The 25,715-nt window shown below is 42.3% G+C and overlaps 1 protein-coding gene across 1 annotated transcript in view; it reads left to right on the forward strand.

Moving 5' to 3' along the window:
• Positions 1–328: 328 nt before the first annotated feature.
• Positions 329–25,715, forward strand: part of ERAP1 (endoplasmic reticulum aminopeptidase 1) — a 34,041-nt gene continuing 8,654 nt past the window's right edge. Inside the window, exons 1-14 of the mRNA XM_082837353.1 lie at positions 329–369; positions 5,940–6,480; positions 8,522–8,660; positions 11,987–12,121; positions 13,208–13,328; positions 14,397–14,551; positions 14,909–15,022; positions 16,213–16,344; positions 19,771–19,902; positions 20,049–20,120; positions 21,403–21,557; positions 23,040–23,119; positions 23,688–23,871; positions 25,255–25,411. Of these exons, the coding sequence (XP_082693479.1) occupies positions 5,954–6,480; positions 8,522–8,660; positions 11,987–12,121; positions 13,208–13,328; positions 14,397–14,551; positions 14,909–15,022; positions 16,213–16,344; positions 19,771–19,902; positions 20,049–20,120; positions 21,403–21,557; positions 23,040–23,119; positions 23,688–23,871; positions 25,255–25,411 (2,103 nt within the window). The 5' untranslated portion in view covers positions 329–369; positions 5,940–5,953. The remainder of the gene's footprint in view (positions 370–5,939; positions 6,481–8,521; positions 8,661–11,986; positions 12,122–13,207; positions 13,329–14,396; positions 14,552–14,908; positions 15,023–16,212; positions 16,345–19,770; positions 19,903–20,048; positions 20,121–21,402; positions 21,558–23,039; positions 23,120–23,687; positions 23,872–25,254; positions 25,412–25,715) is intronic.

The following is a 25,715-nucleotide window of genomic DNA, read 5'->3' on the forward strand; positions in this document are numbered from 1 at the left end:
GCCCCAAACCTCCGCTGCACCAAAGGCTAATCAATGAAAAACCAAACCAAACCAAAACTCCAGAGACACACGCAGGGGAAATGTTCTGCATTCCTAAAGGGGTGCTCCGGCCCGCCTGGGCCCCCAGCAGTGCAACCCTGCGGCTTCCCTTGCTGCCGCACTGTTTTGTGAACTCCTGTTTTGGGAACAGCGATGTCTGCTCGTCCCCACTTCCGGGCTTTCCCTTCCCCAGCTACCGCCTCGACCTGGGGCGCCCCTGCGCCTGCCGAGGCTCGACCCCGCGCTTCTGCGTGCAGCTCCGGCTCCACTTTCACTTTCGGTCCCGGGGCGGCCAAGGCAGGCAGCAGCGGTGTGGTCCCCGAGCCCCAGGTACATTACTACCGTCCCCAGTGCGCCCCGCGGGGAGGGGGCTGCGTGGTTGGGGAAGGACGGGGCCCAGGCATCTCCCCTATGCTGGGGTCCAGGGCGCGGGGAGGAAGAGAACCAGGGGGCTGCGAAGTGGGGCTGGGGGGAGTCGTGGGGCTGGGGATCATGTCCGTGGGGAGGGCGGCGGGGTTGGCGCGGGCCCAGTCCTGCTCGCGTCCTTGTCCCTCTTTTCCACTGGGAGATGGACAAGGGCGCAGGGCTGGTGCGTCCGCTCCATGCGCTCCCCGGGCTGTGCCACTTCCCGGCCGGCAGGTGGGAGCCTCCTGCGCTCCTCCTGGAGGCTGGGTTCCTGCCCGCCGCGTCCACCGGACTGCCGAGTAGGGCCAAGTGAACTGGTGGGTGGATTGTGGGGTTAGGCCGAGGAGGGCGCCTTGCAGATAATAGTCAGAGAAACGTACGTGGCTTTGGTTACTTGCAGGCGCGGGGGTGTTCTGGGAACAAGAGTTAAGTGTCCTCAAGATCAGTTCTCTCCCTTCTTCTCCTGTACTTGTTGCTAGTAGTTGTCTGTCCTCCCTTCTCTTTGGCTCAGCCTGGGTTTATCGAGTTAAAACACTACTGTTTGAGCAAATTAAAATTCCCTCTCTGGGTGTCTTACACGCCTGGTGGGCCTGCAAGTTAATTTCATGAGGAAGGAGAAGTGCAGACACTTCCTTACCTTTTTCATGGAGGTTCTTTGTGAGGCCAGGTTCAGAAAGAAATGCTCTGTTTTCTACTGAATCCCCAGAGTATTTGCTCTCAATTCGGGATGTGGTCGACAACTTTAAAAAAAAAACCCAAAACTTAAAAAAATTGGCCAGGGTTGTCTCTTTTTCCACGGAGTTGGAATTGTACTGATAATGTAGCACATTTTCAGGTGGGCCTAAATAGATAAATTCTAATATGTTAGAAAATTGAACTGATTAAACATTTTTATTATTTACCAGCAGTGACAAACTGTTATCAATGCTTGTTAATTTCATTGTTCAGAGCATTTTGGAAGAAGGTCCATGACCTCTTGGTGATGGATTTCACATTCCATAGTGTCCCAATGAAGGAAAGTATGAGATAGCCCAGGACCAGTTGCCCCTGACTTCCTGTGTAAGTGGGAAAAGTCAGAATCACCAAAGGCAGTAAGGTTCCTAAAGCATCTTGAACTCTTTCTGGCTGTGAAGTAAAGTTAGGTACTCTGTTACTGCTGCACTTTTATCCACAACATTGTGAAAGAAGCTTTAGTAAGATCAGATGCCAAAGGAAGATACTTTTGAAAACTTTAAAGGAGTACAGTCAAGTACAGGAAATTCCTTTAAAATCCTTATCTCTGTGCCCTCAATCTGTGTATATTTAACTGCCTTCTTGATAAATCCCCCTGGATATCTCATAGACAGCACAAATTAAACATACTAAAAAATGAACCCTTCATTCCCTCTTCTCCCTTTTCAATCTCTTCTACCTCTGGCCTTCTCCATTTCAATAAAGGGCACCTGTGACTACCCAGAAGTTCACTGTAGAAACCTGGCAGCCATCCTGATACATCCTGTCCTTTCCCTCACTCCCTACTTCTAATCCATCCTAAATATAGATGTTGAATCCATCCATCTCTCTGTCTCCACCCCGCCCCCCCCAATTCTTTCTGTTGACACCATCTGAGTATGAACCACTCTCTTATTTTGTCTACACTACCTTCTAAGTGGTCTCTTGGCCTTCACTCTTACTTCTTTCCAGTCTTCCACTCTCCACACAGCAACAAGGGTGATTTTCTTTAGGTGTGAACTGGATCCTAGCTAGATCTCCTAGCTCAAATCCCTGTGGTTTCTCATTGCCCTTAGGATAGGATCCAAATCCTTAAGATGCCTAGAAGGTGTGTGGTGGTCTGGCCCCTGCCCACCTCTCCAGGCGCATCTTCCTGCCACATGCCGGGCTTCAGCTTCACTGACTTTATAAATAACTAGCACTCTCTACTGCCCCTGAGCTTGCAAGTATGTGTGCCGTTCCCTCTGTTGGCAAAACTCTCCCTCTTTCCTCAGCTGACGTGAATTTGTCCTTTAAATCTCAGCTAAACATCTCAGAGAGCCCCCAGTGTACATCAGTCCACCCTGTTACTCTCTTTCAGTATGTGTGTTGCTTTTTTCTTCATAGCTAAATCATGGTTGGTAACTATCTATGTTTGTATTTGTGTAAACTTGTTAAAAGTCACCCCACCCCCAGTATATGCTCTTTGAGGTCAGGGACCTGTGCTGTCTTGCACTGCCCCGCAAAACCCTCGCACATAATACACCCTCAATACATATCTGTGGAATGAGTAATTGAACATATTTTAACTTAATTTTCACAACAATCCTGTGAGAGTGGTGTTATCTCGTTTTACACACGAAGAAAATGGAACCAGGGTTCAACAACCTGCCCAAGGTCATAGTAGGTGTCAGAGCAAGAACTCAAAGCCAGATTTTCTTTTCTGACTGTAAACCTAATATATATATTGTGGATATAGTGATAATTACATATGTATGTATGAATTCCAACATTTATGCTGTCTATATCACGTGTTCTACTTTGGTTTCCTGGCCCTGCATCCTCTCTGAGACACAGCCATTATCTCTTTGGTTTCCTCCTCTCTTGGACCCAACACTGCAAGGCCTTTGCTATGAGGTGCACCGCCAACCCCTTCAGCAGCCCGTGGGCCTTGCTGTCAGCTCAGAACCAGTTGGAATTTTTAGATCTCTTCTTGGGCTGTTGGAGAACCCTTGAGGACTCCCAGAGCCCTTGCATGCCTGAACCTGCCACCTTCCCTGTGCTCTCTGCCATCTTGGGGCACAGGCCACACCCACTAAGCTACTGTCATCAGAAGTTCCAAATGGAAGCATCATGCAAGTTCTTTTTACCTCTGGCCCCTCAGCTTCAAGGGAGATCCATCATTCTGCCCTGGGATTCTGCCTGAGGAGGTAGGGGCAGGAACTCTTTACTATTTTGGTGTTTAAACTTTATTCTTCTCTTCCAAATCACTCCAATCCTCCATGGCTGGAAGCATCCTTTAGTTGGTTCCTAGACAACAACAACAACAAAACCGAAGAAACACAAAAACAGAAACCCCTGTTCTTCCTGTTCGCATTTCTTTTCTGTCTCATTTGGGTGGTGCCTTTTGAGCTGGGATTATGGTGTCTCCATTGTTGACTGTCTCTACGGTGCTTGCATCCCTTCTGTTTATTTAGCCTGCAGATCTACTCCGTGGGGAAGCGAGAGGTCAGTACTTGTAGCTGTGTGCTTCGGAAGGGAGCAGAATGGAGAGTGAAGGGTGGGGATAGCACATCAGTCATTCCCCTGAAGTAGTGTTCCCCACATAGAGACCAAGGGATAAGACCATGGCTTGGCAAGGATTATCTAGGAGGTTCCTCAATCTGGCTCTTCAATAGAATTTTGGGGAAGTTTAAAAAAAATTATGATGCCCTGACCTAGGGATCCAGGCATCGGTCATTATTATTATTATTTGTTTTGTTTTGTTTTGGTTTTTTTTTGCAGTACGCGGGCCTCTCACTGTTGTGGCCTCTCCCGTTGTGGAGCACAGGCTCCGGACGCGCAGGCTCAGCGGCCACAGCTCACGGGCCCAGCCATTCCGCGGCATGTGGGATCCTCCCGGACTGGGGCACGAACCCGTGTCCCCCGCATTGGCAGGCGGACTCTCAACCACTGCGCCACCAGGGAAGCCCCAGTCATTATTTTAAGAGCTTCCTAGATGACATTAATATGCAGCCCAAGTTGAGAACCACTAACAGAGAGGAAGAATCCAGTGTACCACCATCATTTCAATAACCTGAGCTCACCTGACAGAAGCTGCTCCTGGCCAACTGCTATTAGAGAGGCAGCTTTGTCTAAGAGAGAGAAAAATGTATGCTTGGTTCTCTGGGCATGGATTGCCAACTCCCTCAAAATTCGCATTTCTTTTATGTCCCATGGCCTTAATGAAGTGCAAAATATGGTCTGCATCATGCCTCCTGGTGTGCTTTGAGTGTAACCTTAGAGTCACCCCCCCTCCTTGCCTTGTGAATAATTATTCTCCAGCAAGTTCTCCTGGGGTTTGCTTCTGTCCACATGGATTGCCCGAACAGCCCTATCCTTTCACCTTTTGTGCTGTAGCTACTGCTCTGGCTTGCTCCACCTGCAGTGCCTCTGAGGCCCTCCCTTCACTTCCAAATCCGACCCCTCCTTCCAGACCACTCCCAATGCTGCTCTTGCATAAAGGCATCTCAGCATCACTCTGCAGCCAAAGTCACTCTCTCCCTTTGGAAATACCATTCCATTCTCCCTCAGCACTCTTTTCTTCTTCTTCCTTTTTTTTTGGCCACACTATGTGGCATGTGGGATCTTAGTTCCCTGACCAGGGATCAAACCCATGCTCCCTGCAGTGGACACGTGGAGTCTTAACCACTGGACTGCCAGGGAAGTCCCTATTATTATTTTTAAAGCACTCCATGCTTTGTTGTGTTTTACTCTTTGTGTATATATGTTTTCTGCCCTTCCAGATTTTGAAGTCCTTGATTATGGGATTTGTGTCTTTTATCTTCTTATATCCCACACGCGACTCAGCACACAGCCTTGTAGGTAGCAGGCATGCAACACTTATTTGTTGGATAGAGTGTAAGAGAGAAACCAGGGGATTGTCACACACTATCATGAAAAGTCACTCTAAAGTCTTCCCTGGCTAAATAGATACTAAATCAGGTTTTGGCAGGACAGTTTGACAAAGATGCCAGTGTTATGAAGGCTTACTGTTACAAATACTTGCCTTTCCCCCCACACTTAGTACTGAGCATGTATGTTTCCTTCCTATACTTCCTGTGTTTTAAGAACTCTCTGCGTTGTAAGCTTAGTGGGAAGCAAGGCCTGTCTCCCGTTGAGGAAGCTGTAAGCCCAGATTCTTGCTCTCTCCACCTCCCAGCCTGGTAGCGTGGACACCTCGCTTCTGCTGAAACAACAGAACGTTGCAGGGGCAGTGGAGACCTCACTCTACTGGTGGCCGCAGGGGTGTCCGAATCTAATCTCTAGGCAGTAGGGTGGCTTCTTCTCAGAATCTAATCTCTAGGCAGTAGGGTGGCTTCTTCTAAGGTCCAGTGTGGGTAGGGGGTGGTCACCTGATCAGGTGTTTCTCTGATGTGGTTCTGGCCGCCCATTTTTGCCTGTTTTATGAGCCTGGTTTCCCAAGTGACCTGGCAACCCTGTGACCCATTTAGTGAGCTACTCGGGATCCTCCGCCAGAGCTTGTTCTTACTTTCAACAGAGAACCCTGACTGGTAAGAGTTAATTTAAACTTTGAATGCCAAATGATGCCTTACAGTAGGTGTTAATGATTGTTGCTGACCATAAACTTCTTTCTTCTTATGAATCATTAACTCAGGGAAGGTAATTTTACTTTCAGGAAAAGACCTAGTACTTTTGAAAGTTTGTATCTGTTCATTCTGGACGGATACATTCTGAGATTATGCTGTCTTGATAATATTTTAGTGACTCTTTTTTTTTTTTCTTTTACACATTTGTGCCATTAGGCAGTTCAAGCAAGATGATACCTCTGTCCGTCAAACGGCCCCTTGTGACCATGTCCCTTCTGCTTTCATCACTGTTGATGCTCTTAACTGTGGCAACTCCATCCTGGTGTCAGAGCAGTGAAACAACATCTCCAAAGGCTAGTAACAGGGCACCATTTCCTTGGAGTAAAGTGCGACTTCCTGAGCACATCATCCCACTTCATTACGATCTCATGATTCACGCCAACCTCACCACTCTGACTTTCGGGGGAACCACGGAAATAGAAATCACAGCCAGCAAGCCCACCAGTACCATCATCCTGCATAGTCACCACCTGCAAATATCTAAGGCCGCCCTGAGGAAGGGAGCTGGTGAGAGGCAGTCTGAAGAGCCGCTGAGAGTCCTGGAATACCCGCCTCAGGAGCAAATCGCACTCCTGGCTCCTGAGCCCCTGGTGGTCGGGCCCCCGTACACCATTGTCATTGACTATGCTGGCAATCTTTCTGAGAGTTTCTATGGATTTTATAAAAGCACCTACAGAACCAAGGAAGGGGAAGTGAGGTATTTTTTCGTCTCTCTCTCTCTCTCTCTCTTTTTTTTAAAGGTTCAAGTGCTACCCACACGAAATTTATTACTTCAGGTGGATTGTCTTTTAAAATTCCCTTATTGTTGAATTCTTTCTTTGGTTTTGTTTTGCATCCCTTTGTAGATTTAAAAATGGCTCATAGTTTTTTCCCTGTTTTGGGGGATCTCCTTTTTCATCTGTTTTAACCAGTTTTCTTTCCTCCAGCTCTATCAGAGGGAATACCTATTTGTTTATTTAATTAGATTTCTGGCATATAATAAATATTTTAAATTCTCTTGGCCTATGTACTAGTTTCCAAGGGTTGCTTTAACAAAGCACATAAACTGGGTGGCATAAAACAATAGAAGTTTTTTCTCTCACAGTTCTGGAGGCTGGAAGTCCAAAATCAGGGTGTCAGGAGGCCTATCCTCTAAGTCTCTGAGCCCCTCTTTGCCTCTTGCTAGCTTGTGGTGCCGTCAGTCTTTGACATTCCTTGGCTTTGCAGCTACATCAGTCCAGTCTCTGCCTGCCTGTCACATGGCCATTCTCCAAATTTCCCTCTTCTTATAAGGACACCAATTCTGTTGGATTAGGGCCCAACCTGATGGCCTCATCTGAACTTGATTACATCTGTAAAGACCCTATTTCTATATAAAGTTACACAGATATTAGGTAATAAGACTTCAATGTATCTTTTTAGGGGACACAATTCAACCCATACAGCCAATTAGAGGAAATATTAAGATTTTTGTCTCAGTTAAAACTTTTTTAGGGATCCTCTCCTGCCTTGCTTTAGTTGTGTTTTTTTTTGTTTGTTTGTTTTTTGCTTTGTTTTGTTTTGCGGTACGCGGGCCTCTCACTGCTGTGGCCTCTCCCGTTGCAACGGAGCACAGGCTCCGGACGCGCAGGCCCGGCGGCCATGGCCCACGGGCCCAGCCTCTCCGCGGCACGTGGGATCCTCCCGGACCGGGGCACAAACCCGCGTCCCCTGCATCGGCAGGCGGACTCCCAACCACTGCGCCACCAGGGAAGCCCTAGTTCTGTTTTTAATAAGATATTTTGGGAGATTTTATACTAAATTTTAAAATCAAATTTCATTTGTTAGTAGATTATACTAACTTACTTTCGGATTTCATATTATTTTTTTGAGGTAAAAAAAGTCAGATACTACCGAAAAGAATTTTTTCAAAAGTAAAATGTACCCTCATTATAGCCTCTAGAGATAACTACTGCTTCTATTCCAGGGGAATATCCTTTAGACTCTTCTCTGGATATGCGTACACATTATTTTATGTAAATGGAGCCATGCTATATTTTCTGTTTCACGAGAGGGTTTTTTAATATGTTGAGGAGATGTATTCTACACGGATGACTATCCCTATACGTCATTTTAACGACTTTATTAAAATGTATGTTTGTGTGTTGGTTTATTTAACTAATCCCTGATGGATGGAAATTAGGTTGTTTCCAACTTTTTGGCCATCAGCAATAATTTGACAAGCATCTTCGTACATCATTTCTTCAGAATAAATGCCTAGAAGTAAAATTGGTAAGTCAAAGGGTCCATAAACTTTTGATATCCCTTGCCATATTCCTCACTAATACTGTGTATTGGCAATCCTCTTAAAGCCAAAACGCCAGTGGATTTTTCCCTTTAATTTATTACATCGATCATTAAGGAAGCTGTGCAGCTTCGGATGTGTTTATTGACTATTTGTAGGTTCTTCTTTTGTGAGTTGCTGATTTATGACCTCTGCCTGCTATTCTACTTGGTTGCTGGGTGTAATTCTTACATATTTTTTAAGAGCTCATTATCTGTTCAGGTTATTAACCTTTTGTCAAATACCTTTCAATCAATTTTCCCTGTTTTCTTTTGCTTGTCTTTTAGTTTATGATAGCTTTTGTCATATAAAAAATTTTTAATAGTGAGATTCATCAAGATTATGATAACTTCAGGAATTAAAAAATGATCACACACCTAACTGATAGTCCCTGGTGCTTCATGGTATATTTTTATTTCCCTTGTCGTAATTTTAGGGTACTTGCATCAACACAGTTTGAACCGACTGCGGCCAGAATGGCCTTTCCCTGCTTTGATGAACCTGCTTTCAAAGCGAGTTTTTCAATCAAGATCAGAAGGGAACCAAGACACCTCGCCATCTCCAACATGCCACTGGTGAGTCTAAACTCCTGTGTATCTACTCACAAGAAAAGTCCATTGATTCTCTGTGATTTGTATTACCTCACTGACAGTTAACATTCAGGTTGCCTGTTCTGTTTGTTTTATTGCCTACAGATAGCTAACTTTTCTATTTCATTTCCAACCTATGCTTTTGGTTCAAGTAACGATTTATTTATAGTCAAAGAAAAAAATTGTCCCTAAAAACATGCAAAATTTAGGTAAGAGTGACATTGCAGGTGCGGTGTTGATGGGAGGGAAACTTTATAGACAATTCAGGTCAGGTTAACTGAGAGTGCCCTTCACAAAGCACCTTCACTTTTATTTTCTCATCTGCTCTTTTAAAAGGATTTTAAAGGGAATGCTTTGTTGAATAAGGCCATGTTTCTATGATATAGTTATTCTCTATAATTTCTATATACTATATTACTAATAATATTAGCTATGCAATTTGTAACTATGGCACAAAGTTGTTCAGATGGAAAAAGAAAAAACAGTCATATTTTAAGATTATTATGGTAGTAAAGGTAAGTAATGATAGCTAGCTCAGTTCCCAGTTTCAAAGCAGATGTGGACAGTTTTCCCTCTGATTCTTATTTCTTTCTTTATTTATTTTTTCTTTTCCATTATGGTTTATTACAGGATATTGAATATAGTTTCCTGTGCTATACAATAGGACCTTGCTGTTTATCTCTTCTATATATAATAGTTTGCATCTGCTAGTCCAAAACCCCTCTGATTTTTAAAAGTAGTGAGGAGAAGATGACCTCGCCAAATGAATAACATTACTTAGTAAGTGCCGTTATCCTGTGATTCTGGTAGCACTGGGAAAACATAAGCTGAGCTGTCATTCTACACCCGATGCGTACCAACTCCAGAAGCACACACACCCTTTGTTCAGAGAAGCTCACTGTGGGTGAGACTCAGGGTGGAATAGGCTTTGCCCAGAGTCCAGAAGGGTATCACGCCTCATCCCTGTGCTGACTCGGGAGGCATTAGCTTCACACGAAGGGACTCGCAGAGCCACAAGCCAACCTCTAGTACAGTATTTCTCAACCTTTAGAACTCTGTATTGCTCGCTGAATCCCTTAAGGATCCCTTAAAAGGGAGTCTGCCATTCCCTCCTAGAAGGCTGTATAAAAAGCAGACTTTTGTGAATCCTTACCAGCCAAGAACTTTTGTGTCTCTCCCCACCGCATTTGTATATAGCAAGATAAGAAACAGTTATGCCATTTTCCTAATATAAATTTGAGATAGAGAAAATCCTTTTTCAAATTATAGTTCCCTCCCCAAATATTATGGTATTGCTCCCTGGGATGGGAGTGAGTTCTCTAATTAGAGAATTACAGCTTAAGGAGAAAAAAGGAACAGGGGTGGTTTGGAAATGAGGGACAGACTGACCCACTAAACAAGATTGGTGGAGATTTTATAGGCTTGCAGGGGGAAGGCAAGAGCCCCAAGGCTCCCCAAAGATGCTGGAGTCTAAATCCATGGACGTCCGGGACCCACTTGTTGAGGATCAGAAAATCTAATGTAATCTTGCTCTTGAACAAGAAAGCTCTTCCCTTGGCAGAAATTTAACAGGGTGGCCTGAACTCAAGATGCAGACTTGGGGTTGAGGGGAAGAACAGTGGGGTCTCAAAGGATCTTTTTGGAGGCTAGAAAAGCAGATACACCTTTGGAACACTGAAGTGTTTGGGGCAGGAGTTAGTCACATCTAAATTTCTATTCTTGACATTGTGCTAATAATTAAAACAGTGTCAAGAATAGAAATTATTGTTAGGGGTAGGTTGAAGGCATTTTATAAAGAAAGGTAATTTCGGGTCCTTCAAGAGTAAACCTAGGTTGGCTATCAGAGTTAGGGTTTGAATGACCAAAGGGTGACCAGCAGGCACCATAGCTTGTGGCTGGGGGGTACTAAAAAGAAGGATGAGGTGGGGCTTCCATGGTGGTGCAGTGGTTAAGAATCCGCCTACCAGTGCAGGGGACACGGGTTCAAGCCCTGGTCTGGGAAGATCCCACATGCTGCGGAGCAACTAAGCCTGTGCACCACAACTACTGAGCCTGTGCTCTAGAGCCCGTGAGCCACAACTGCTGAAGCCCGCATGCCACAGCTACTGAAGCCTGCACACCTGTGCTGTGCAACAAGAGAAGCCACCGCAATGAGAAGCCCGCGCACCGCAACGAAGAGTAGCCCCTGCTCGGCGCAACTAGAGAAAGTCCGTGCACAGCAACAAAGACCCAGTGCAGCCATAAATAAATAAATAAATAAATTTAAAAAAAAAAAGAAGAAGAAGAAGAATAAGGGGGCAGAGAAATAGAGGTAGAAATAAGATTACAGGAAAAGTGCATGTGTTAACATGGAACTTCTCAGATTAGTTCTGGATGGTCTTCTCTCCAGGGTCCTGCCCAGTGCTTTCTGTTGGCTGAGGCATTAGACTTTCTTCTCTGGAAGCCGACATCTTAGACTACCTTTATCACCCCAACCCTACTCTGCAAGGCTGCTCCCTGATTGCATTGAAAAACTGATTCCAGTGAAGCAAATCAGAGTTTGGAGGAGGCTTTGCAGGGTCAGGCCCAGGCATGGGTTACTTTCAACTGTTTAGGAAAGTAGAAGCTCTTTTTAGTTTGTCCTCGGTGACCCCTATTAGGCACTGCATTTCCAGATCATTCTCATACCTTGTATTTAAGTGAGCTACATCTTGGCAAAGCCAGCAATCTCAGTTTTGCTTTGTCTCACCCATGTTATCAATCCTCATGTGCCAAATATGAGTGAGTTTGTGATCATCTGGATTATTTAAAAGAAATTAAGTGGTGATGGTTGTATAACTGAATATAATAAAAACCACTGAATTGTATACTTTAAAATGGTGAACTTTATGGTGTGTGAATTATATCTCGATAAAGAAAGAAATGGAGTAGAATGGTTTGGCCTTAATGTCTAAATTATAATCAGATATCGGAATGAGATATATATATATATATTTTGCGATACACGGGCCTCTCACTGTCGTGGCCTCTCCCGTGGCGGAGCACAGGCTCCGGACGCGCAGGCTCAGTGGCCATGGCTCACGGGCCCAGCCGCTCCGCGGCATGTGGGGTCTTCCCGGACCGGGGCACGAACCCGCGTCCCCTGCATCGGCAGGCAGACTCTCAACCACTGCGCCACCAGGGAAGCCCCGGAAAGAGATATTTCTAAATAATTATACAAATGTCATGTCATATACTTTCAGTATGTCTGAGAGTTAGGAAATTTCTCTTTATAAAATGTTTTCAATGTCTTGGGTAATTGTATTTGATGATTTCAGTTATTCTGATTTTAGGTTAAATCTGTGACTGTTGCTGAAGGACTCGTAGAAGACCATTTTGATGTGACCGTGAAGATGAGCACCTACCTGGTGGCCTTCATTGTTTCAGATTTTAAGTCTGTCAGCAAGATGACCAAAAGTGGCATCAAGGTGAACCTGCGATTGTCACATAGGGTGACCAGCTTGTCCTGGCCTGCCTGGGACTGTCTTGGTTTTAAAACTGGAAGTCCTGCATCCTAGGAATCCCCTCAGTCTTGGGCAAACCAGTTGGTTGGTCATCCCGTTGTCTCAGATACTCATATTTACAGTGGGGTTCTAATAGCAAAAACATGCGGTGAGGCCTGGCCTGGCCTGGGTCATGGTCCTGGCTCCACCACTAACTGACTTTCTGCTCCCTTTTGCCCTGCTCCCCTTGGAAGTTAGCTTATACTTTTTTAAAATGTGTAAGTTGGACTAGATCCTGCAGTGGTTTCTAAGGTTGCTCCTGTGTATAACTTCATGCAGTTTGGAAGTGAATGTCACGGACTACCTGAGCGGGAGTTTCTAACCATGGGAAGGAAGTAAGATAGAGCAGTCTGCTTGGAGTATTAAGTGGCTCTGGGGAGAGCGTTTGGGCCAGGGAATACTGGAGTACTAGAGAAAAAGATCTTGTTTCAAAGAGCACTTGCCACTTGGGTGGGTACTATTGTGTAGTGAACAACCTGCTCAACTGTACGCTGTGACTCTGAATGCAAATAAGATTTTTGGAGAGGAGGGACGGGATACTTTATTTGAAGTTACCTCATTTATTTAAATAGGGGTACATTTCCTATCAGGTTTCCCACCTTGGGCAGGCTTGGGACTTTGTCTCCTATCCCCTGAGTTCTTTAATGCCATGAAAACCCAAACTCAAGTCCATCTGTACTAGGTCAGTGTCCTCAGGGCAAAAGCTGGCTGCAGTGCTCTGCTGACTTCTCAGGGTTCTACTGTCCCTTCATTTTTGGCAACTAAGTCGGCTTTACTTTTTCACTATCTCATGTAAACATTTAAAAAGACATGTTTGTATTTGTTATCCAGCGTTTGTTGTAGTTTTCAGAAGCGGGGGTTGATCAGGAACAGCGTTAATATAAGAAATAGAACTCCCAATTGTCTTTCTTAATATTGGCAACCATATCCCACAATATGAAGCTGGTAATGTCAGTCTTCTAGAGAAGCCACTGTGGCATTTGGATAACTTCCGTGTACCTTTCTCTTCAGGTTTCCGTGTATGCTGTCCCAGACAAGATAAATCAGTCAGGTTATGCACTGGATGCCGCGGTGACTCTTCTAGAATTTTATGAGGATTATTTCAGCATTCCATATCCCTTATCCAAACAAGGTATAGATTTGGCACAGGTGTTACAAAGTGTGGCATTTACTGACCCCAGCAGTAGATTATATCCTCCTAATTGGCATCTCCCCCCTCAGCTCGGCAGGCCCTCAAGTCATTAAAACCTGGCAGGTTCCTGAGGCACATGTCATGGACATAATTTTGCCTTCTGACTTTAAATTAATTTTTTTTAAATAAATTTATTTATTTATTTTTGGCTGTGTTGGGTCTTCGTTGCTATGTGCAGGCTTTCTCTAGTTGCAGTGAGCGGGGGCTACTCATTATGGTGCGCAGGCTTCTCATTGCGGTGGCTTCTCGTTGCGGAGCACGGGCTCTAGGTGTGCGGGCTTCAGTAGTTGTGGCTCGCGGGCTTCAGTAGCTGTGGCTCGCGGGCTCTAGAGCGCAGGCTCAGTAGTTGTGGTGCATGGGCTTAGTTGCTCCACGGCACGTGGGATCTTCCCAGACCAGGGCTTGAACCCGTGTCCCCTGCATTGGCAGGTGGATTCTTAACCACTGCACCACCAGGGAAGTCCTTGCCTTCTGACTTTAAAGACAAGCACAACTATATTATTGGGCAGATAGCAAAGGACAGAGGCTGTATTTTTTTCATGATTGGCACACATTTGGTAGGAACATAGAGTACTCAATGAATTTTTCGAATGAATTCATTGATAGAGCATGAGAAAATCTGCATTTTCTTTCTTACATGAGCCCTTAAAACTACTGTGTGTTTTGAGTTTTTAGGTGTATGGGAGTCTTGGGCATCCAAGGTCGAGTGGATTATTGAGACAATTGTTAAAATTGTCTAGTCCTCAAGCACCTTGTCAGAGAATTAGAAATGGAGTCAGGAGGTCTGAAACCCAAGCCTGACTTTGTCTTGCAGCAGCAAAGTAACTCTGTATGAGTCACTGAGTCCTTTTTCTTTATTGTGAAAGGTTCTTCAGTCTAGAATAATCCATGATTCTGCGTGAGCCACGTAGTTTTTCTTTGATCCCTACACCCATCCACTCTGAAAGTTAGTGTGTTTGGGCAACATGTAGCTTGAGATTGGTAAGATGTTTTTGTTTCCTTCCCAAGATCTTGCTGCTATTCCTGACTTTCAGTCTGGTGCTATGGAAAACTGGGGACTGACAACATACAGGGAATCTTCTCTACTGTTTGATGCTGAAAAGTCTTCTGCATCAAGTAAGCTTGGCATCACGATGACTGTGTCCCATGAACTCGCCCACCAGGTATATAAGCTCAATCACACTTTCAAAAAAATGTTAACTATATCTATATTGCTTTTCTGGGACATAGGCTATTCATACTGTTGTATGAATTCTACCAATTCATTTTTACTATGTCTTTTTTCCCAGAAGAAGAAATGATTTCTTTAAAGCATTAGGTACCATGTTTTATAATACACATTGCGAAGTTTTTCTTTTTACTTTGAAAAAAATATTAGCTTTATAAATATGTTAACATTCATATACTGACCTTACACATATAAAATATATTTCCTTCTGAATGTCTGACGTTTATGGCCACGTAGATAATCTAGTTTCCATAGAAATCTGTGAATAACCTGAGTAATGTTTTCCTTTCAGTGGTTTGGGAACCTCGTCACTATGGAATGGTGGAATGATCTTTGGCTAAATGAGGGATTTGCCAAGTTTATGGAGTTTGTGTCTGTCAGTGTGACTCATCCAGAACTGAAAGTTGTAAGTTGTATTTACTTACTTTTTTTTTACATTTTAGATCAATCTGTTGTGTTGTTTAATGTTGCTGGAAAATACTTACTGATGTTAGATCATGGAATTCATAGAAAGATTGATAACTTCCCTGGGAGTTTAAATATGAATCCGGTTTCCAAAATGCTAGTGAACTTTAAAGGTACATTGCAAAGGTTTATTTCCAAACTCAATTGCTTATTTCCAAATCTATGATTGTTATGAAGTTAGTATTAAATTTTGTCCTCCCTTAATATCAAAGAAATAGAAATAGTGACAACCTGTCTGTTCCATATCACTTCCCCAACCTTCGGGTTGCTCACTGAAGAAGTATTAGGTACAGATTGCTATTTCAATAGGGTCCTGGTTGCCAGATGAAATGAGTTATGTTTAAGATCATTGTACATTTGATTGTATAAGAACCTAGACTCATGGGTCACAGACTTAATGCTTTGGAACCTCTACGTGTTGACTTTAAAAATCATGTGTTTAACTTGTGAAAATCAAATGCAGTAAAATTAAAAAGAAACTTTATGTAAAAGCAATCCTTTATCATATTATAATTTTCATTTGGACATATTCGTATCCCATTTTCATCTTCCAATACACATAACTTTTATGTAGTTATAATTATAATGTACATATAATTATTACACTAGAGTGGATCATAAATATTTTCCTGTTTCCACATAGTCTTTAATAATAAAAATGATTACGTTTGGATATTATTCTATTGGGTAATATGCCCTAATCAGGTTATAGTTGGGATTTGTTTTTCATACTTTTTCTTTCACTACATGGTTTTAAAGCTAAATTTCTTTGCTTTAAAATAGTATAGATGATGATTGGAGATACTTAAATCACTATACATTTTAGTTTCTGATTTTGGCACTGTTGGACTGTAAGCATAATGTTTTTCTTTTTAATAGGAAATTTTCTTTATTCTAAGGTGATAAGTATTTAAACAAAAATTTCAGTGTTGTTCTAAGGTCACTGTTTCTTGGCTGTTCTTTAGAAGATAGTAATTCTATTTAATTTTGTAAATTCTATAAATATGGAAAAGGTTAGATTAGAAATTGAGAGTGTAAACCTATTATCCCAGGTCAGACCATCCTCATTTCGTATTTTTTTCAAGTAAATGTAAATCATTGGTGATGTTGTCTTTTTTTCTGTCTCAACAGGAAGATTATTTCTTTGATAAGTGTTTTAACGCTATGGAGGTAGATGCATTAAACTCCTCACACCCTGTGTCCACACCTGTGGAGAATCCTGCTCAGATTCGGGAGATATTTGATGAAGTTTCTTATGAAAAGGTAAAAATGGATTATAAGGGTACAGTTTGGACCCTACACTTAAAAATGTGGGGTGGAGAGGTTATAGATAGTGTTTTGGGGTGACTTTCCCTTCATAAGGACTAGCCCAGATTGAATTCCTTCTCTTCTCACCCATGCTGCCCAGAGTTAACTCTTTTAGGCCTAACTTGAAGTTTAGCTTAAAATCCTAAAGATTATATTGTGGTCAGTTTGTTTACTCTCTTAAGTTGAATATTCGTGGCCTACAGAAGCTTTTTATTTATCCTTCAATAAATAGGTCTTGATCGAGCATCAACTGTGTGCCAGGCAGAAGCCCCCGCCCTTGTATAGCTTTTGGTGCCTTCAGACAGTTGTCCTGCACGATGCGTTTAATAAAAGAATCGGAAATTGTCGCCAACATATAATAATTGGGAGATTTTAAATAAAAATCCAGATTTCTGGCTTCGATTGGAGGGAAAAAGGATTCTGGTCATACCAGGCCTGTATTTCCCTTAGCAGCATAGACTGGAGCTAAGTCATGGCTCCTTTATGAGATCAGAGTTCTGCTTTTCCACTTTCCCTTCCATTCCCAACCGTTTCTGTTATCCTCACCAAGGCAGAGAATGTGTCATTTATCATTATGCTTGGCAGAGAATGTGTCATTTATCATTATGCTTGGCTGTTTTATGTGTAGCAAATGGAAAAGTATATCTTGTTTGCATGTTTCCATCAATAGTGCAGAGGAGATAAAAGCAGACATAAAACAGACATATAAACACACACATAGATCAATGGAACAGAATAGAGCCCAGAAATCAACCCATGCATATATGGTTAATTTATGACAAAGGACCTGAGAATATACCATGGGGAATGGAGAGTCTCTTAAAAAAATGATCATTTAGTTCTCCCAACACCACGTGTAAAATAATGAAACTGTACCACTATCTTAAGCCATTCACGAAAACTAACTTGAAATGGATTAAAGACTTAAATGTTAAGACTGTAAACCATAATACTCATAAAAACTGAGAGAAAAAGCTTCTTGACATGGGTCTTAGCAGTGATTTTTATGGTATATGACACCAAAAGTATAAGAGCATAAGCAACAAAAGCAAAAACCAAGTGGGACTACATCAAATTAAAAGCTGTGTGCACAAAAAAACAACAAAATGGAAAGACAGCCTACTGGATGGGAGAAAATACTTGCAAACCATATGCCTGACAAGGGGTAATATCCAAAATATATAAAGAACTCATACAACTCAATGACTAAAGAAAACAATCTGATTTTAAAAGGAGCAGAGGAACTGAATAGAAACTTTTCCAAAGACAAACAGATGGCCAATAGGTACATGATAAGGTGCTCAACATCACTAATCATTGGGGAAATGCAAATCAAAACACAGTGAGAGGGCTTCCCTGGTGGTGCAGTGGTTGAGAGTCTGCCTGCCGATGCAGGGGACACGGGTTCATGACCCGGTCCGGGAGGATCCCACATGCTGTGGAGCGGCTGGGCCCGTGAGCCATGGCCGCTGAGCCTGTGCGTCCGGAGCCTCTGCTCCGCAGCGGGAGAGGCCACAACGGTGAGAGGCCCGCGTACCGCAAAAAAACAAAACAAAACAAAAACCACAATGAGACATCACCTCACGCTGGTCAGAATGGCTCATCTCATAAAGACAAATAGCAAGTGTTGGCAAGGATGTGGAGAAAAGGGAACCCTCGTGCACTGTGGTGGGAATGTAAATTGGTCCAGCCACTGTGGAAAACAAAATATTAAAAAATAAAGCTATCATATCCAGCAATTCTACTTTTGGGTATTTATTCAAAGAAAACAAAAAACACTAGCTTAAAGAGTTATGTGCACTCCCACGTTCCAGGCAGTGTTATTTACAACAGCCAAGATAATTGTTTCCATAAGTGACCATTCCACAGTGCAATATTCAGCCATAAAAAAGGAAATCTTGGCACTTGTGACAACATGGATGGATCTTGAGGGCATTATGCTAAGTGAAATAAGTCAGAAAGACAAATCCTGTATGATCTCACTTATATGTTAAGTGTAAAAACAAACACACAAAAAATGAGCTCATAGATTGGTGGTTGCCAGGGGCGAGGGGCGGCGGTAGGTGAAATGGATGAAGGAGGTCAAAAGGTACAAACTTCCAGGTTATAAAATACATTATAGGGATATAATGTACAGCATGGCAACTATAGTTAATAATATTGTATTGTGTATTCAGAAGTTGCTAAAAGTAGATCTTAAAAGTTCTCCTCACAAGAAAAAAATTTGCAACTGTGTAATGATGGATGTTAACAAGGTGTATTGTGGTGATCATTTTGCACTATATACAAGTATTGATTCATGCTGTACACCTGAAACTAATGTTATATGTCAATTATACCTCAAATAAAACACCAGTCCTGTTGGCAGGAATATGCACACCATGTAGACATTCAGGGACCTGGGCTTTGCCTATCTAGTGACTCTATGATCCCCTAGAACCAGAGAGAGACTACCTCTGCCTAGGGGGGACCTAAGAAATTTTCCCAGAAAAGAAGATTTTGAGTTATGTCTTAAAGATGAATTGGGCTGTGCAGTGGAGGCTAACACAACATTGTAAAGCAACCATACTCCAATAAAAATTAATTAAGAAAAAATGATGAAATGGGGCTTTTCAGGAAGTAAAGAATGTAGAAAGGGCTTTCTCGGAAGAGGGAATCATGATTTCTTAGGAAAAGAAGACTTGAAAGAGGGTGGTTGTTGAGAGAGAGGGATGGAGGAAGGAAGGAAGAGTCCTTGGTGGTTAGTTGTATGCAAAGTTCAGGGGGAAACAAAGAACGTAAAAGAACATTTTTTTATCCTTGGACTACTTCCCTCGTTTGTCACCTGTCTGACCACTGGAGGCATTTGAGTTTGTGACCCATGATCTACAAGAATGGGAGTGGAGGGGAGAAGAGCTCTTATCAGGGGAATGCAGAGTATTTAGGAATTCTCTTGCTCCCTTTCTCATTGTTACTCTTGCCCTGCCAGTTCTCTTTGCTCAAGCCTGCCTGGGCTCCAAGGTTCCTCACTGGTTACTCACCTTTGCTTCTAGCCCTCCCCACTCCCACCCCAGAGCGGCAGTAGGAGAGCCACGTGGCGGTTCAAGTTCAGTTTTAGTCTGTACGTTGTCCACTCACCTGTGAATAATGGAAGGTCTCAGATGTTGGGGAGGCTTGGTTAGTGATAGAAAACGGTTCCAGTGGACTAAAAGCATAAACAGTCATGTTGATCCCCTGCCTCAACAGGTCCAGGTTTAACCCACTTTCTCTAATTGTTCCATGAATTGCTAGACACTAAAAAGGTTACTGTATCTGCATTTTAAAGAATGACTCCAAAGTAGTGTGAGGGTAGATTAGATGGAGGCAGACTACAGCTAACAGTTATTTACGTTGTCTTTTCAGGGAGCTTGTGTTCTGAATATGCTGAGGGATTATCTTGGTGCCGATGCATTTAAACGTGGTATTGTAAAGTATCTGCAGAAGTATAGCTATAAAAACACAAAAAACGAGGACCTTTGGAATAGTATGGCAAGTGTGAGTATGTTTTTGTGATCTCTGTGTTTGGGACTGACGGGCCTATTATCTTGTTTTGTTTTTGCTCTGCACCACATCAATCCCTCTGAGAAGAATCGTGAGTGTGTTTTACAGAACTGAGTGATGTGTTTATTTTTGGTTTTTAGATTTGCCCTACAGATGGCACTCAACAAATGGATGGATTTTGTTCTAGAGGTGAACATTCATCTTCATCTTCAGTAAGTTTTTACATCTGTACATGTTCCCCCGAAGCACATTCTTTGACTCCGTTTTGTTTGAAGGATAGAGAGCTCTGTGCAGAACTTTCCGAGGTCCTTGATGATATCAGTCTCTCTATAGAGAAGGCTGCGTTTAAACTATACCAGACTGACAGACTTCCACAATTTTTCTTAAATCTGTCTACGCAAGGGAGTTGTCCAACCTTCTCTGGTACCACATCTCACTGATACTAATTTCTTCAGCTTCACTCTCTGTAAAGCAGTGGATTTATGACATGTTTCTGTGGTAGGTCAGGACTGTATCCATCAGGCCATGTCGATCGTTTCCACAGCTCTTCATTTGTGAAAAAACATAGGATGGCAGGAGCATTCTTGAGCGCTTACTATGTGTCAGGCACGTTTGAGGCACTTATGTGTAGTATCTGCTTTACTCTTCACAACACGCCTATGAGCGAGTACTGTTATCCCTATTTTTACAGATGGGAATAGGAAATCCAAAGGCATATGATTAGTAAATTGTAGAGTGGGGATTTGAATTTAGATCTAACTCATGTCTTTAACTGCTAAACTATAAAGAATTCATAACACCTGAATCACAAAACAGTCTGAGTCTCTGTTTATCTGGCCTTGTGGAGTATTTTCATAGGTAGCTGAGGGTGAGTCTGGAGATTCAACAGGATTTTATCCACCAGATTTTTATTTTCTTGGCTTTTTTGCTTTTAGAGACAGCTTTATTCAGTAGTTACTAGATGTGTCCTGTAGTACGTTTTATCCTTTTATTAGCTCTTAAATATTTTTTGAAAACTTTTAGTGTCAAAGAATAGATCCTTGTTTGAGTTCACGGCCATCTGTTAAGTGTGAGCCATGTCGGTGTTATCGCTTGGGAAGTACAGGCTCTTGATGGGACATGTTTTCCCCACCTTGCTTGTCTGAGAGCCAGCATCGTTATGCAGGTGTTGAACGCGTGGCCACTTTCTGTCCCTTCTCCCGCTGCATTCATTCACACTCCTGCTTTGTGCCTGGTGCCAAGCTAAGGTCTGCCCAGGAGAACCAGGTGTGGTACCTGTTCTCAAGACATCTATGTGTACAGGAAGAGAATGAAAGGTAAACAGTCAGTGCTTTAATGGGCATGCAGTGGCTGGAGACAGCGGGGGAAGGGAGCAGGGGAAGGGACACAGAAGAGCTTCACTGGTTGCAGCGTTGTGAGCACAAGCTTGGGTTCTTTCTTTTCCTAGAGTTGGGTCCAAGTGGGTCACGCGTCTGCCTTTTTCTTATAAACTAGCACTGGCGACAGGAAGGCCTTGATGTGAAAACCATGATGAACACCTGGACGCTTCAGAAGGGCTTTCCCCTGATAACCATCACCGTGAGAGGGAGGAATGTACACATGAAGCAAGAGCACTATGTGAAAGGCCTGGACGATGCCCCAGAAACTGGGTAACGTTCACAGAGAGAAACTCATTTTGTTGCCTAGGTAACATCTGTCTTGTAGGGTGAACCCTTATTTTTGAAGTAGTGCCCTTAACTTTGTTGCTAAAATATTTTAATCAAATCTATATATCCTAGGAATTTGACTTATACACCACCATCTATTCAAAAGGATGAAGATGATGTATAATTATTTTAACATTCTCATGGTTTGTAGTTAGATATGATGGTAATTTCCAGTTACTGGCTTGAAATCAATTCCAGTAGAAGCATTTGCCACTTAGTTACAATAGTGCCTGGCATTTGGGTTGGAGCTGAGGACATAAACAATTAGGTGATTTCTGGGAAATACAAGAGACTCCATTCTCTTCTTTGGAAGTCTTGAGTTAGATCCCAGAACCTGTTTGTCAGCTTAACACTACAGAGGACATCACTGGAAATGAGACACTGCAACTGGACTGACCCTGGATGGACACTATTTACAAAACTTTTTATTTTGAAATAATTTCAGACCTATGGAGAAAATATAAGGAGAGAGCAAAGAATTCCATATATTCTTTGCGCAGATATGTGTTAACTCTTTACCACATTTGTTTTCTCTCTCTCCATATAACCTAAAATATCAAACAGTTCCAAAAAATATGATCTTTATTTCTTTCTATATATATATGGCATATATATATTTTTTAAATGTTTGAGGGTAAGTTGGAGACATGATTTCCTCTTTACCCTGAAATACTTCAGTGTCGTATTTCCTAAAAAACAAGAGAATTCATTTATGTAACCACAGTACCTTTATCAAAATTATGAAGTGAACTTGATAAATACTATTATCAAATGTATCAACCTTATTCAACTTTCCTCAGTGGTCCTAATAATATCTTTATAGCACAAGAAAGAAACCTGGTTCAGGATTTTACATAGGATCACATTGTATTACTGTTCACATCTCTTCAGTTCTTTTTTTCTGAAACAGTTCCTCGGTCTGTCTTTCTTGACCTTGATATTTTTGAAGAGTACACAGGCTAGCTATTTTAGAGGATGTCCTTTAATTTGGGTCTTCTGCTGTTTCTTCACGATCAGATTCAGCTTATGCATCCTTGGCAGGAATTCCACAGAAGCGATGCTGTGTTCTTCTGAGTATATGATTTAGAAGGCACATGCTATCAATTTCTGCCATTACTAGTGGTCACATTTTTAAAGTTAGGCACCCTGAGATCCCTTGAGGCAATCACTGCGCAGGCTGTCAGGGCTCACTCGAGCCCAAATTCCTAGCTCTATTCAAGGAGTCCAAGAAGAATGAATAGTGCCCCAGCTGGCCACTCCTACAAAGCTGGAAAATGGGCTGGGGATGTTTTGAGCTCTTTACAGTAGCAGTTTTGGGTACCATCCTTCTTTAAATGAGCCAGTGCCCGGAGCGTGGTAGGAGATTTAAGAACTGCTTGTTGCAGTGAATCAGCAAATGAACAAATCCATCGTCCTTTCTTGTAGGTACCTGTGGCATGTCCCATTGACATTCATTACCAGCAACTCAGACTCAGTCCAGCGATTTTTGCTGAAGACAAGAACAGGTAATTTGTTGTGGAACTAACTAGCTTTCTTCAAGAAGGAACTATGGAAATGTGTTGGACTTAGATAATAAGTTTTCTTTGCTATTTATCTTGGTTAAAACAAAAAGGATCAGGTCAGCCTTTATCTTAAGCAGATCTGTGACTCAATTTCTAGTGAAGCATATAGGTTTGAAAATACTGTCTGGTTGCCAAAAAGGAAGGACAGTATCTTGCCAGATAGGGATTAAAACAGTTGAGTTATGTAATGCTGAGGAGAAGAGATACTTGGGAAAATTTCCCCTTACTTTAACATTGCTGGGTTATATCATACATATGGCCTGAAACATGGCATTCTTCTCATAGGTCTATAAATCTCACAAAATTAGTGTCTAAAACTAGTATTGGCTTTTGTCTATTGGGATGCTGTTTTCTGGTTTCTAAAAGGAATGTGTTCAATCTGAAACTCATTTCAGTATTAAAATTGTTCAGTATTAAACTCGCCTTTAATTTCCTTGTCCAGTCTCTGATCAGAAAAGCTTTCTCCAGGCAAGAGAGAAAATGGAGCTATGATTTATTTTATTTGCTCTAGATGTGCTCATCCTCCCAGAAGAGGTGGAATGGATCAAATTTAATGTTGGAATGAATGGCTATTACATAGTGCATTATGAGGATGATGGATGGGATTCTTTGACTGGCCTTTTAAAAGGAACACACACGGCCATCAGCAGTAGTGATCGGGCCAGTCTCATTAACAATGCTTTTCAGCTCGTCAGGTAATACAAGCTCTTCACAGTCTTGGTTTGTTTCTGAAAGCTGCTGTTGTCATTCAAATCCTTGATTTCTAAAGATGAAAGTGATTGCTAATAAGAAGTTGAAGGGTGTTTTCTCCTAAGTTCTTCTAACAGTTCAAGGTTGCTTTTAGTCTTAGGATTAACCTCTTATCTGCGTCCGCTGAGTAAGGCAAAAGTAAGGAATCTGTATTTTAATCTTTATCATTTAATGACTCGGATCAGACTGAGACAGAAGTGTAGACAACCAGGGGACCAACATCCTGGAGAAGCCCCTTGCCTGGTCCCTGAAGCCTAGTCCTGCGGCTTTCTCTGGCCCTGCTGTAACAGATCAGGTTTCTCCCCGCTGGGTCTCTGACAATCCTGAAGGCTTCTTAGAAGACCGAGTGGCCCAGGCCCAAGTTGTCGGCATTCCATCTCTCAGACTAAAGGAGAGATATCCACACGCCCCACTCCCACCCCACCCAAACTGGATAGCTGAACTGCATAGCATCTTTATGGCTCATAAAATGTGGCCCAACCAGATGACCTTTGCGTGGGTGAGGATAGTGTTCACTCTCTTTTTTTGCCCCATAACATTGGCTTTTCAGGAAATGTCCCCCAAGCCTAAAACTCAACCTTCTTCAATATTTAGGTAGAACTGAAGTCTAAGGGGGAATCACCCAAGTGGGAGGGAATACTGTAATTCTCAGCCCCACGTGTCTCTGCTCTAAATGTTGTGGACTTCCTGTCCTGGGCCTCTTGAGGTGACAGAAAGCAGTGGGGAATAAAGATAGGGGTTGATTATCTAGCCGTTTCTGCCCTGCCTAAATATTCCCTTCCATAGCGCATTACTGATGACATCATAGGGGATTTTGTGTTTATTTACATGAGCGTGCACCCTACCACTAAGATGTTTAACACCAACCCTCTGTAATGAAGAATTGATATCTACATTCAGTTTCTTTTTGAAATGGAGACGAGGATGTGTTGACTCCAGGGACTCATACTTGTGACTGAGTGGCAGTCTCAGGTGAGGCTTCCTGAAGGATCTTTGATCAAATTTTCCATTTTACTCTGCAAGTTCAGCACAGTCCGACGTTTCACAGAGGGATAGATGCTGACCTGTTCCCATCGCATCTTAACCACAACTCATAGAGCTGGTTAACCCTAGCTCTATTATTTGAGAAAGTTCCTTCACAGTGTAAACATGCCACATGTTGTGATGTATGTGACAGGAAAGATGTTAGTATAAAGGTAATTATTTATAAGGGAGCGTTTATATCCAATTGAATGTTTTGCTGGAAGGTTGTTCAAATAACTTTTGAAACAAATAGTTGATTTCCTGGATCTTCTTTTAAACTGCTAACCCTGGTGTCTCTTGACCAGCATTGGAAAGCTATCCATTGAAAAAGCCTTGGATTTAACCTTGTACTTGAAACGTGAAACTGAAATCATGCCAGTGTTCCAAGGTTTGAATGAACTGATACCTATGTATAAGTTAATGGAGAAAAGAGATATGAAAGAAGTGGAAACTCAGTTCAAGGTAAAAGCCTGAAATAAGTTGAATAGCTTTTAGATAACTGGTTTGCTTTGGTGTAGGTGTGGAAAAGAGTTCTTATCATGGTGTATATTATGTATATATAATATAATATATGTATCTTATATATATCTTGATATATTTTAAAGAAAATCACAATGACCTCAGTATTTGGGTTGACCAATGAAGACTTTGGTTTTATTTTGGCACTAAAAATAGGCATGGCACTGTTAGATTCTGTTCTTAAGTTTCACAGATTTGCCATTCCCTCATTAGGCTAATTGTTTATGTCACTTTACTTCTGTACTGT

The sequence above is a fragment of the Leucopleurus acutus genome, assembly GCF_964270905.1.
Source record: "Leucopleurus acutus genome assembly, chromosome: 3".
NCBI classification, from domain to species: domain Eukaryota; kingdom Metazoa; phylum Chordata; class Mammalia; order Artiodactyla; family Delphinidae; genus Leucopleurus; species Leucopleurus acutus.